Below are 13,247 nucleotides of genomic sequence, written 5' to 3'. Positions count from 1 at the left end.
CACCGCAGCGCGCGGGGGGCGCAGACGCGGGGAGGCCCTGCGGTGCGGGCGAGGACGCGGGCGCGCGGGCCGGGAGAAGGGGCGCGGGGACGCGGGGGCGCGGCGCCAGGGAGACACCCCCGGGCTGAGATACTGGCCGGGGAGGTGGGGAGAGGGAGATCAGAGAAGACTGGAGACCCAGAGCCTGGCGCGGGAGAGACACGGAGCAGCAGAGGCGAGGAGGGAGGGAGGTGGCCCCGGGATGGTTCTCCATCAGCGTCCCCGCCAGGGTCCGGGGGCATGTCCGGGGTCTGACCTAGCCTCAGCTGGGAAGGGACCTCAGTGCCTTTAACTCTGCAGGAACGTGTGGGACACACGCAAATCCCACCTGGGATTCCCGGATGGGAGCAGAGTTTAGGGAGGCCAGCAGCTGCTGCTCTTCCCAAACCTGGCTGCAAACATTCCCGGTGAGCAGGCCTGGGGGAGCCTTCCGCCTGGCCAAAGCCAGGGATCCACAGTCCAGCACAACCCGCGGGGAGGTGGGGGTTCCCCGGGAGGGGGGTGCCTGGGCTAGTCGCCTGGCTTCCTGCTGCTGCAGGGGGGTAACTCCCACCAGGCCCTGCCCCGGGACTATGCCTCTGCTTGCCTCCGCTGAATTGGCAAGGGTTAAGCTCAGTCACCATCTGCAGCCTGCGCCCCACCCACCCTGTCCCACCCCCACCTTCTGGAGGAAAGTCCCCTTGGGCCAGCTTCAGTCTTCCTGGCAATGTCCCACTAGCCCCTCTGTGGGAAGGGGCACTCCTGGGAGACAGGGGGCCTCAGTGAGCATCTAGTCTGCACACCCTTTGGGGCCTTAACTGCATCCGTAGGCTTCTCACAAAGTGGCCTGCACCTCCTGGTTGGTTACATCCAAGGATGGGGAGCTCAGTATCTCAAGTGAGAGTTCTTCCATCTTTGGATGGTGCTGACCATGAGAATGTTTTTCCTCATTGGAGCTGAAATCTGCATTTTGTGTGACCCACGTATGGGTCCTGATTGGTGCCCCAAGCCAAGGCTTCCCAGGGCCCTCTGTCCAAACTCCCTAGTGTCTTCACCTAGGAGGACCAACCGTCCTGTTTGCCAGACTGAAAGTCCGTCAGTCCCTGAGCTCTGATCCCGGAACCAGACCGCAGTGCTGAGTCCAGGAGACAGAATTTCAGAAGCTGGTCAGGAGATGGAAGGGTGAATGGATCCCTGGGGCCCTTCCCCAGTACTCCAGCGCGGTGGGGATGGGCATGGTGACCCGTACTGGCTGGATAGGCAGGATGCCATGTGGCCCGCAGGGACCCCCGGCGGTGTGCTACGCCATCCCCGGTTCACAAAGAAAGGTTTGCTGTGGGTGGTCATGCAGCTTTGGATTTCAGGCCTGTGCTCCGTCCACTGCGCCTGACTCCTCACCCTCCGCAGCAGGTGGGCAGGCAGAGGCCTGAGCACCTGGTCTGTGGCTGTGAATGGTGGCAGGGGACCAACAAGCCTGCCTCAGAGGAGACCTGCCTGGACCTGAGCAGCCCGCTGGGGCCTCTGGCTCACGGTGGCAACAGTGACCCCAGTTCAGCAAGGGCCCCACTGCTTCCTGGCACTGCCTTCTGTGTGTGTGCGTGCATGTGTACGCGTGTGCATGTATGCACGAGTATATGTGTGCGTGCATGAGTGTATGTGTGTATGTCTCTGTGTGCGTGTCTATGCACGCACACACATCCTGCTCAGGGAAGCTACACGGTGAGGTGAGCACTGGGACTCCACACCACTCTGTCCAGACACCACGAGCCCCTGGGAGGGCTGGGGGAGCAGCCCGGGGGAGGCATCAAGTTGGTAGGAGCTGCAGACCCCCCCACGCCCCACCCCTCGGATGGGAAGACAGGGAGTGGGCCGGAGGCACAGGGCACTCCTGGGCCCAAGCTTGGATCTGGTCCAGCCAGGAGGGCGGCCGGCCCCCAGGGCAGCGCCTGACTGCGCTGGCGTTACCGGCTGCCAGGGAAGTTCCGGCCCTGCCTCCGGGCAGAGCAAACACGTCAGGACGAAGCCGTTAGATTAACTGGTGGGGGTGGACTTCCTGCATCACAAGAATCAGCCTTAATTGAAGAAAGAATAACTAGCAATTGAGAGCCGCTGACCTTGGCTGCCTGCAGGAGAGAAGCAGGAGCCGGCACTTGCTGGGCGCCCCGCTCGCGGGGTTCCAGGCGACCCCTCCTCCAGAGCCGCCAGCAGCTCCCAGGCCCAGCCGTGCACTACTGCCACAGACTGGACTCATCGGAGAGCTCCAGGCAGGCCGGGAACGGGCTGGCCTGGACCTGGGTCCCGGACAGCTGGTGTCCGGGCACTTGGAAAGGGAGGTGACCGTCATCAAAGCCAATATGGCCCCACTGAAAGGCAGTCACGCCCCGCTACAATCCTTTCCTTTCTGGACGTGCTGGCTGGTGGGTAGGTACTGCGGTGCCTGCCAGGCCTGGCACGACCGCTCCCAGCTCAGGCCTGGCCAGGCGACTCATCCCTGCCCACTGCTGATGGAGATCGGGGGAAGGCCTGGGGCAGGACGGGGCCGGCTCTGCTGCCTCCGCCGGCCTCACCTCCTGGTCGCCCCTGAGCCTCTGCACGGACCTTCCCGGCCCCTCCTCGCTGGTTCCCACACCACGAAGTCTCGGGTTGCTGTCCACCGCCGCCGGGGCCGCCCCCATTCACGGAAGCAGCCTCGGAAACAGATGCTCCCCCCTGGAGCGGCCCCCAGTCCTGCCCGCCGCGCGGGACACGGGGCAATGAGCTCTTCCCCTCCTTGCTGGTAGCTGTGGCTTATCTAGCCTGTGCTTCCATGTCCCACCCTTCGGCACGTGGACAACCATGGCCTCACCCTCACCGCAGGGTCTGTAACGGAGGTGCTGGGTGGCCGGGGCGCTCACTTGTCATCCCCGAAGATCAGCAAGTGAACCCTCGGGTGAGCCCTGGACCCCGTGCATAAGGACCCCCGCCAGGGCAGCCCCGACGTGGCGGGCCACGACGAGTGCTCCACAGTCACACGGAATGCAGCCCCATCCCGTGCCCGCAAGGGCGGGCTGAAAAATCTAGACAATCCCGTGCACGTATCCTCGGTGTTTCCCCAAGACGTCTGGGGAGGTCTCTCAGAACCCACTGAGCGCCGAGGCCACCGAGGGTCACGGTGCTGCTCAGCCTGCTTCCTGGTCGTGCCAATCAGGGGGCGCTGGTCACAGGACTTGGGAGAGCCTGCGGGGGCCAGGGCAGGTTTTCCAAGGAAGGCGCAGCTGGATGGAGGAGGCCCTGCCGTGTGGCACGCAGTAGGTCCCTCCTCCTCGGCCCACCTCCTCCTTTGGCCTCGCAGTGGGCTGCTTTGTGTTTGACACTGAGACGGGCCCCGAGCAGGCCCAGCTGTCTCCACGTTAGTCTCAGACCAAACACAAATCAGGAACCGGCTGGAAACGGACCGCTTGCGGCGAGAGCAGCCCCTCCCGTGTGCTCACCGGTGGCGCCCGTGGCCGTGGCCTCAGCCTTGTTGCTCCTCCGCCCGGCCCCACACAGGCCGCGTAGTCAGCCCAGAGTCGGGATCGCAGAGCCGCGCGCACGGCCGCCAGTGATGGGGACTTAAGAATCAGCACAGCGACGGGGAATCGCCGTGGTTCCCGACACCGCAGCAGCCGCACGCACGAGGGCGGGAAACCACAGTCCCATCGTGTGGGCAGGCCGTCGCGGACCGTGGCTTCAAGCACCGAGGACCTGCCCTGCACCTACTCTGGCTCCCGAGCGCCGTGCCTCGGGCTCCCCTGCTCCGCCTGGGCCTCCCGGGGCCCCAGCGAGGCCACAGCCGGCCCAGAGAGCACCGTCGGATGGAGCAGGACTGGGGTGCCTCCGTCTCCCGCCGTCTGGGCACAGCCCCGTGTGTGTCTGCTCGCCTCCTCCCCCCACTCCCCTCCCCTCCTCAGATGCCCCCCGCTCCGTCCTCCTGCAGAGGCTCCCCCTCCCGGCGCCTGGTGGACACCACCTTCTTCTCCCTCTTCCGCTCGTGTTGTTTGAGCCGTATCCACGCCAGTATTTGCAGACTGGCCTCTTCCTCTGACTGCTGCATGCTGTTTCACAGGGCAAACACCGCTCGTCCTTTAACCCCTCTCAGTGGCCACTAGGCTGGACAGCTTCTCGCGACGTCGCCCTGCACGTCCCCGCTGGGAGACCCCAGCACACGCACAGCACGGCGGGGATGGCGGGGCCATCGGGAACACACACGTCTCCCTAAACACTGCATCACAAGTTGCTCTCAGAGAGGTGGTTTGCCAGCGCCTTCCGCGCGGGAGACTTAGCCCCGTGTGAGAGCCTGACTTCCAGCCCAGGCCCCACCGCCTGGAACTCTCCTCCGCCCCTCGGGGCCCCGGGCGTGTCCCACGGAGGGAGCCAGCAGGGCCTCACCTCAGCTGGGACACAAATCGCATGTCCGTCCTCCGCTTCCGAGCAGTGATGCCCCCCCCGCCGCCCAGTTGCTGGGGATGGTGGTGGGAGGTCGGCGCTGAAGTCAGGTGGGAAGCGCCTCTTTCATGGTGGGGATGAAACGTGGCAGCCCCACCACCAAGTGCGGGTAAGGATCCCGGGGCGGCCGCCCCGCGGGGCGCCCCCTGGAGGCCCAGTCCACACTTGCTGATGCAGCTGGCAGGCTGTGGGGGCTCCCCGGAGAGCACCCACTGCTCAGGGCTCAGGCCGCAGCTGGATAAGCCAAGACAGGGTCCCAGGGGGAGGGAACCCCAAACAAGGGGTCATTGTGTCCACCCTTCTGCCTCCGGACTCTGCCAGGAACTGGGGACCTCTGCTGGGCTGGGAGCTCTTCCTCCGTCTGCTTCCTCCCCCTGGAACAGCAGTGACAGGGGCCCTCTGAGCGGCCACCACGGCCCCACGGGCATCACGCGTGTTCTTCACGAGTTACCACGTTTAGTCCTGAGAGCAGCCCGTCGACCACTCCCATTTTACAGACGAAGAAACCGAGGCTAAAAGCCAAGTGTCTTTCGTCGGGTCATAAGTGGTGGACCAGGTCGCTGTCCGTGACCCCCTTACCTCCAGAGGGAAGACGACCTAGGACAGCGGGACAGCAAGGCACCAGGAGTCGGAGGCTCTGCCCGCGGCCTGGCTCCCCACCCGCATGGGCCCCACACTCTGCCCTTGTGGGCACAGGCTGCCTGGCCCGGGAGGCCTCCGGGCGGTGCTGCAGGGCTCTGTAGCAATGACCAAAAGACTGAATTTTACAAGGGCTGGAAAGTGAATTGAATCCACTTATGAAGGACATACTAGATTTCTGGCGGAATGCAAAGGCACCCCAGGGACCCCGGGCAGCGCAGCCTTCTCCGAACACGGGAGCATCCCTCCGGAGCCGGGCCCGGGAAGCCGCGGTGGGAGACATCACACCAGCAGGGGCCAATCAGATTAGCGGCTGAAGGACCGCAGTCAGTCAAGGAAACATCCTGGCCCAGAAGGGCTGCGGGTGAGCGAACAGGCAGATCTAGAAACAGCAATCCCCTTACCGGGGCAGAAGCAAAGACCGACTGCGCCAGCGTTCATGGAAGGAGGGGTGTGGAGGCCAGGAGCTGGGGAGCGGCACGGTACGCTTCGTTTTCAGATCAGGGGTCCCAGGAGGCACCCCGAACACTCCGACAGCCTCTGTGCCGGCGAGGAAGGGCGAGGAAGGACCCCCGGCCCCCACTCAGGCCAGCCCCCGCACCGCGGACCCACACCTCGCTGCACAGCTGGGGACGCGGGGCCCCGGGTGCTGGGCGTCAAACGGGGCTCCTGGCACCCCAAAGAAGGGGTGACCACTGGCTTGTGGGAAGGAGCCCCTTCTACTCTCTCCTTGTCCTGCTGTCCTGTCCCCGCTGTCAGGAGGAGCAGCGAGCATCTGCTTGGCCCCGCGGCACGCGGCACAGATGGACGGCGGGCGCAGATGGACGGCGCGGACTCGGAGCTTCCTGTCACCAGGTGCACGCTTGGGCTCTCTGGCACGAGCCGCATTTACCAGGGCCTGAGACCCCAAGGAGGCTGGGCAGACGGGCCCAGGGCGCAGACAGGAAGCCAGGCCGCTCAGAGGCCAACACCAGCAGCGGACTTGCCTGCCGGCCCCGCCTTCACCACGCCTACACCACTGGGTGGGCTCTCAAGGACCCCCAAGTCCGCATTGCTCACTCGAGCCGCTGGCCACACGGTGGCACGTAGGCACGCCTGGCCCCCAGGGTGGGAGTGGGAGTGGGAGGCGGGTGCGGTCTCACCCCGGCTACATTCGAAGGACGGTGGCAGTTTTGCACGCTTCCGAGGGGAGGCTGCATCGTGAACCCACATTACTTAGATGCGGGGGACCCCGCAACCCCCCGAGCTCACTCCTGAGGCCTTCCTGGGAGTGTGCTGTCTGCGGTCACGGGCGCTGAGCAGGTCACCCGTACAGGGCACTCCTGTGCACACGGGGTGCTATGCACGCCCTGGAGGAACCGTCAGGGGGGCAGCGGGGTCCTCGCGCACTGCTCCGTGGGGCTGCCGCCGACAGCACGGGTTAACGTCTCCACGTTCTGACGTTTCATCCTCGGGCAATAAGAACACCTGTTATCGTCAAACTCCGCTTCGAGCTGCAGGAAGGAGAACTTAACAAAAGCCCCCTGGCCTCCAATGCCGATGCCGGGAACCTCGGCGTGGGGACGGGTCTGCTCCCCTCTCCACCCTAAGTTACTGCAAATCCTGGGGGGGACCTGAGAGGTTTCTCACGCACCCGAAGGGAGCGCGGGCTGTGGAGTCGGAGGAAACAGGCCGTGCCAGACCCGGGACCTCGGGTCCAGAGCCGCTGACCGTGCTGATGCCTGCGAGACCCATCCCTGCCCTGCAGGAACGGGGGGAACGGACCCTCCTCCGTCCACCGGAGTAAGATTAGAGCACATGTCCAGCGGGGCCTGCTAGGTGCACGGACGCCAGGGAGCGCTGTGGGGAGGGGCCTTCCCTAACCAGGCTTCCTGCCTGCCTGGGTCCAGGGATTGTGAGCCCCCGAAACTGCAGCCGTGTGCACACGTGTGCGTGTGCATGTGTATATGTACACATCGTGTGAACGTGTGCCGCGTGTGCACGTGTGCATATCTGTACGTGTGTAGGTGTTTCCTGAAAAAAGGCCCACAGTTTTTACCTGATTTTTGAAGGGGTCTCGACCCTTCAAAATAGCAAGACCTCCCTTTGGGAGTCCGCCTGTGCGGCTGGGACAGGCCCCCGAGTCAGCACAGGGCGTCTGAGGCGTGCTCCTGCCTGAAGCAGAGAACGACCAAGAGTTCATTCAAACACCGGCCGACCGCGCCAGTGCCCCCTCGAGATGGCGTCCTGCCACGTGGGCCACGGGCCACACGGCTATAGCAGTGCCCTATGCCGGGGCCTCAGGCCTCGCCTCCCTCCAGAGACAGGGACAGCAGGATCCATGCTGACGGAAAGGCCTCGCTTGTCCTCAGCAGTCCCCCTGCTCCATGGGCCGCGCCTCCGGGATTTCCCTCTGACCCCCAGGAGGTTCTGTGCGTCTCCCGTCACACGGAGCAGGTGTACAATCCATCACGGGGGGCTGACACGGCAAGGAGGCCAAGAGGGTGCCTGTGGGGCCCTCAGCCTCCCGTAGGCTCAGCCTCAGGATGTGCCATCCCGCGAGCCTCGCGGTCCCCTCTGGGCCCCATTTCGTTGCCAGGGCAGCGATCCTGACCCTTGCCAGCATGGAAGCCCGCGCTTGCAGCCCTCGCACACTTGCCGCCGGCTGGGTTTCGTGAGGATGGACCAGACGTGGCTGGGCGCGTGGCAGGAGCTCCCCCGCGTAGACACAGAGGAAAGACTGGGATGCTGGAGCAAGGCAGAGGCTGGGACGGATCACGCTTCCCAGGGTGGGTGGACGTGGCCAGGGAACGGCGTGTCTGGGGCCACGCAGGTGCCGAGGTGACCGTGTGGGGGGGGTGGGGTCGTCCCGCTCTGTCACCGGCATGTGATCACACTACGTTCAGCACGTGGCCTCCCTGCACGGGCCTTGCCCCACCGTCCCCTCCCTCTGCTGCCACAGCCCCACCCATCCGTCGGGGTCTGATTCCAATGCTCCTCCCCCTCCACGAAGACCACCGAATCGCAGCCCTGCCTCAGGAGCCCTCGGCCCGCCCACAGCTCCTGTTCTCTCTCGGCCTCGTGCTCAGGCCTCTGGAGGAGGGAATGGCCTCCGCCGTCCCTGCGTCTCCGTGGCCGGCAGTGAACCCCACACGGACTGCCCAGTCTCGGAAGGCATTGAGCTCTTGGACGCTCCCAAGGGCAGTTGCCCTGGCTGCAGTCTGGTCCCACAGCTCAGGTAGTGGGGCCTCAATTCCCCTCTGGGAAGCGGCCCTTCCCCTAGTCCGTCCACGTGGCCACGGGGGACATGGGACCGAGACCTGGCTGCTCAGAGCCCAGGGTTAGGTCAGGATGGGCTTGTTATAGACTGAGGAGCAGCCCCAGGGCCCCTGGCGTGCAGCATGTCACCAGGCAGGGGCACTGCCTGAAAGGATGCCTGGAGCAGGTGGAAAGGAAACCAGGGCGGGGCTGGGGATGCAGGTGTCACTGAGGTCACGGGGCCGCGGTGGGGCAAGGACCCGCACCGGCCCATCCAGGTCAGCAGCAGCCCGGTTAAGGAGGCAAGGCCACAGGGCGCCCGCATAGCATGGGTGCTGGCCGCCGACTGTGGGAGGGGCCTGGCTGGACACCAGGGCCCCGCAGGCCACTGCACGCCCTGTGGACGGTCACCTTCTGGCTGCCTAGTCCCCATCCCCCCGTGAAGGGGTTCGCCATCTCTGCCTCAGTGTCCACGCGAGCAGCAAGGTGGGCACTCCACGGTGGACGGCTGCTGCTGTGGGTGGTGCTGGGTCCAGCCCCGGCAGGGGAACAGGGGACGGGGCGCGGGGCTGTCGGGAGGCCAAGATGCATGTCCTCGTCCTCTCCGTGAGCCCAGGACAGAGCAGGGTGCCCGGCGTGGGGCAGGACCACCATCACTAAAGATGGAGGTTGCGTTCAGGGTGCGTCCGCCACGGTCCGTAGGCCATCCCAGCGTCGTCTGCTTGACAGATGGGCCCAGAACACAGAACACAAACCACACCGCATGTGCTTCTGTCGCGTATCTGTNGACAGAGCAGGGTGCCCGGCGTGGGGCAGGACCACCATCTCTAAAGATGGAGGTTGCGTTCAGGGTGCGTCCGCCACGGTCCGTAGGCCATCCCAGCGTCGTCTGCTTGACAGATGGGCCCAGAACACAGAACACAAACCACACCGCGTGTGCTTCTGTCGCGTGTCTGTAAGACCCCAGGCACACCTCTTACTGGTTCTGCGGCCCCAATGTCTCTTGTGCACGATGGGACTAGTGGTGTTTCCTCTCCTGCCTCAAAAATGTAGCCCGTCTCAGAAAGTCCTAGTGGCTCACGGGAGCACCATCCAGGGGCCACAAGGGATGTCCATCTGTGGCGGCCAGACCATGTCGAGATGCCGCCAAGTGCTGGGCTCGGGGGTGGGGCAGGGAGAGGCTCAGCGGCGAGGCAGGGAGAGGCCCGGGGTCACAGGCAGGGAGAGGCCCGGGGTCACAGGCAGGGAGAGGCCGGGGGTCACAGGCAGGGAGAGGCCGGGGGACAGAGGCCAGGAGACCAGCCCCACAACGAGACGTATGCACAGGTTACTTCCCTCAATCCTCCAATAACCGTGTCATAGCTTGGGAAGCCAAGGGGTGCACGTCACACAGGGTCTCATCTCTTGATCCCCCACCCCCAACCAGCCCGTCTCTGCTGGCACACAAGGCAGGGCAGACAGAGAGGCACTCAGCAGGTGGGGAGGCGGGTTGAGGGAGGCCCCCTCCCCTCCCCAGCCTCGGCCTCAGGCCTCCTGAGTCATCACAGAACAGATGTCTGCTGGGGATTTGCTGGGTCGTCAGCCCAGGCTCAGGGGACCCTCCCCTGACTTCTCCCTTCTTCAAGTGGCCAGGCAGGGAGACCCGGACCACTGGGCCCGAGGGTCCCCCCCCAGCGGGGCGGGGGCTTCTCACACCGTAACCCCGACCTGCGACTCTCCGGCCCATCACCCGCCACGCCCAAGGGAAGACCCAGGAAGTGTGGGAGGGGGCTGCAGGGAGCCAGGAGGAGAAGGGAAGTTCCTGGGTAGGCCTGAGAATGCCTGGAGGGGCAGACGGGCCCGGTGAGCTGGGGGTGGGAGGAGGCCAGGGGTCACTGGCGGGACCCTCGCCGAGGACGGTCGCTAACACTGCCGAGATCTGGAGGAAGCCCCACAGCCCAGCTCTGACAGGGCCCCACGTCTCAGCTCGGGAGCCCACAGGCCGCCATGGGCAGGCCAGCCCTGGGAAGGTGACCTACTCACTGCCTTTCAGCTCATCTCTGGGGCCCAGAAAAGCCAGAACCTCGCCAACCCCGTTCCAAGGCCCTTCCTGTCCCACTGGCCCCGAGGGCTTCACCAAGACCCTTCCTCCTCCTCCAGCCCCCCACCTCCAGGTAAGAGGGATGACCGCCATCACCTTCCCCCCGCCCCCCCAGCTCCGCCAGCGGAGAGGGGAGGGTCCCGCCAGTGGCTGCACGCGACACTTCTCCCAGGGGACCGGCGCCTCAGACGTGGCACCTCTCATCAGGCCACAGAAGAGACGGGATAGGCCCCCTGCCCCCGTACGAGACCCGTCCCGGGAAGCGGTGCCTCCCTCCTTGCACAAACGAATTCAGAAAAACCACTGAGCACGCAGTACACGCGAGGCACAGGCCTCGCCCCGGGGAGCGAACAGCCCACAGGCAGGGCGCGCGGAGCGTGCACTCAACAAACACTGGCTTTACTACCGTTTCTTCCTGGGAGTGACGCGTGGCAAAGAGCCCCCCTGCCCAGATCAGATCTGAAAGTGTTCGTGGTGGGTTCTGTAAATCACATTCCTGTCTGTCTGTCTGTGGGGAAAAGGTGGTGTGAATTATTTCAAACAGACACACACATACTGTAAAATCCTGAGTTTATTTAAAAAGTCAGCGCAGTACAAACTGCCACACAAACTACTCCACGCTACGGACGCCGCCGTCGACTTGGGCACACGCGTCACTGGCACGATGAAGACCTTTAACCCGAGAGCCTCCGTGATGCCAAGGCTGCAGGAGAAGGTCCGCTGACACACGCGACCCAGCCGCTCACGCGCTCACCTCAGACACACGCTGCAGAGAAAAGTCCAGACGCAACACCGCACGCGTCACAAAGATTCACATTATCCACAGGCTAGCCTGGCGTCACTCACCCTTCACGGCTCCTCCGAGCCCAGGCCGCACGGAGGGACACTTTTTCCAGGAAGTGGCCTTATTTTTATGCACATTTCTTTTCTTTCTCTGAAAAATCAGAGAATTTCCTCGGTGAAACAGTTTGGAGGGGACGAGAGGACCGAGCTACTGTGGCTCTTATGTGTTTTTCTCTCTCGGGGGACCGGAGGGCTTCCTGCACCCAGGCCGGTCCTCTCCTCCCGCCCGGGCTCCTTGTGGGTCAGCAGGCGTGGAACGTGCTGGCCCCGCACACAGGATGCCAGCTCAGGACTCTCCCGTCGGCCTCCGATGGCGCCCATGTGCCGACGGTTTGGACATCAGAACACATCCATCAGGGCAAGAAAAGGCTGCAGGCCGCGATGCGGAGGGCTGCCAGAGGCCGAGATCGGCAGGGGCGCCACACGCCGAGGGCTTGCGGGCTCCATCTGCATGCTGTGGCGTGGCCGGGACAGGTGGAAGCGAACTCGGGGCACCAAGGGCATTGGCGGTTCAGCAGCAACGTGGGCCCTCGAGAGAAACACACCTGCCGGCACCTTTCCAAACGCTCGGGTCACCAGACTCGGCAGCGGAATGAACACAGGATGTCAGTGGGAAAGTTATGCGTTACGGTAATAACCGTGGGAATAGTTACGGAAACTATTATATTGTCATAATTCACAAGTCCCGGGCACAGAGAAACACCTCGCCCTCCATCATCAACCACCAGAGCCGTCGCCAGGACCACGAGAAGATGCAAAGAGGGGCCCCCTCCCCCACGGGGAGCACCCCAGAGGCACAGAGGGCCAGCCGAGCTCAAGACCCGGGGAGGAGGTCCGCCGCGGAGGCAGCGCCTTCAGGTCGCGGCCTCCAGGAACTCCGAGGTGAACACGGCTTCCGCGTAGTCCTCGCACGCGTCCTCCAGCTCCGCAGCCACGGCACCCAGAGCCTCGTCTACCAGCTGGTCGGAGAAGCTGGAAGACAAACAGCACAGCTGCAGGTGGGCCGCCCCCGCTGCTGCCACGGGAGCCAGGACTCGCCCGGCCGGCGGCCTCAAGCCGCACATGCAAATCCAAGAGGCCACGGCACCTCTGAGGAGGAAAAGGTGAGAGGCCCCACTTTCCCCGACGTGGACAGGGTGGCACCTGGACCCCACAGCCAGGCTGGAGGCGGGCCTGGCGTCCACACTCTCACCCGGCTCTGCCCACATGCAGCGCCCCCCTCGGGTACCTCCTCTGAGACAGGAACCCCCAAGGTGGCTGCGGACAAGACACGTGCTCACGTCCGCCAAGTGTCCACACAGCGTCTGCTCTGGAGCAGGACCCAGCCCAGGCCAGCCGCTGCCCGCCGCCTCTCCAGCTCCCCCGCGAGTCTGCAGGCGTCCCTCAGCCTGTCTTTCCGGACCTTGACATTTTCCGAAAGAGCAGGGCCTTCATTTGTGGAATGTGCCCCAATCTGGGCTTGTCTGATGTTTCTTTGCGGTCACGCAGGTCACGTGCCTGTGGAACGAAGGCCACGGAAGGGACGCTGTGTCCCCTCAGTGCATCGGCCGTTTTGCCTGGCTGCGGGGTGCTGTGGGGAGCCAGGCCACTCCTCCCCAGGAATGACACGCGGCCGCAGGACTCTGAGACGGCTACAGGCCCCGCATCAGACCGCTGTGGGAGGAGTGCTCCCTCCCGGACGCCCCTCCCTCCTTCACTCCTAGGGCTCCGCCTTGAGGGCTCTGGTCACCCCCCGAACGTAATCGGATCCCAGTCACTTGCACAGACACTGCTCCGCTGATACTCACACCCCATACGGCCGCAAGCGCCCACCCCCCAGCTGCTCCTGGCTCCCCTCGACTGCCCGCCGGTCCTCTGACCCCTCCTTCCTGGCTCAGGGTGATGGTTCGGCCGTTGTGCCCACTCCCAGCCCCGGACGTCTCCCCGAGGGGCCCGGGCACATTTCAGGGAGAACGGCACTCAGCAG

General features: G+C 64.7%; 1 protein-coding gene across 5 annotated transcripts in view; it reads right to left on the bottom strand.

Moving 5' to 3' along the window:
• Positions 1-10,990: 10,990 nt before the first annotated feature.
• The window catches only part of KIAA0753 (KIAA0753 ortholog), a 33,614-nt gene continuing 31,357 nt past the window's right edge, over positions 10,991-13,247 (bottom strand). For 4 of the 5 annotated variants that reach the window (XM_034647296.1, XM_034647297.1, XM_034647294.1 and 1 more), the window contains one exon: positions 10,991-12,253. In XM_034647296.1, coding sequence (XP_034503187.1) covers positions 12,136-12,253 — 118 coding nt within the window. In that variant the 3' untranslated portion in view covers positions 10,991-12,135. Of the gene's footprint in view, positions 12,254-12,509; positions 12,779-13,247 lie in introns of all 5 variants that reach the window. The other variant, XR_004621806.1, reaches the window with a different exon arrangement.

The sequence above is a fragment of the Ailuropoda melanoleuca genome, chromosome 17, assembly GCF_002007445.2.
Source record: "Ailuropoda melanoleuca isolate Jingjing chromosome 17, ASM200744v2, whole genome shotgun sequence".
Classification (NCBI taxonomy): Eukaryota; Metazoa; Chordata; class Mammalia; order Carnivora; family Ursidae; genus Ailuropoda; species Ailuropoda melanoleuca.
The sequence above is the reverse complement of the archived record's forward strand: the minus strand, read 5'-3'. Positions and strand labels throughout refer to the sequence as shown.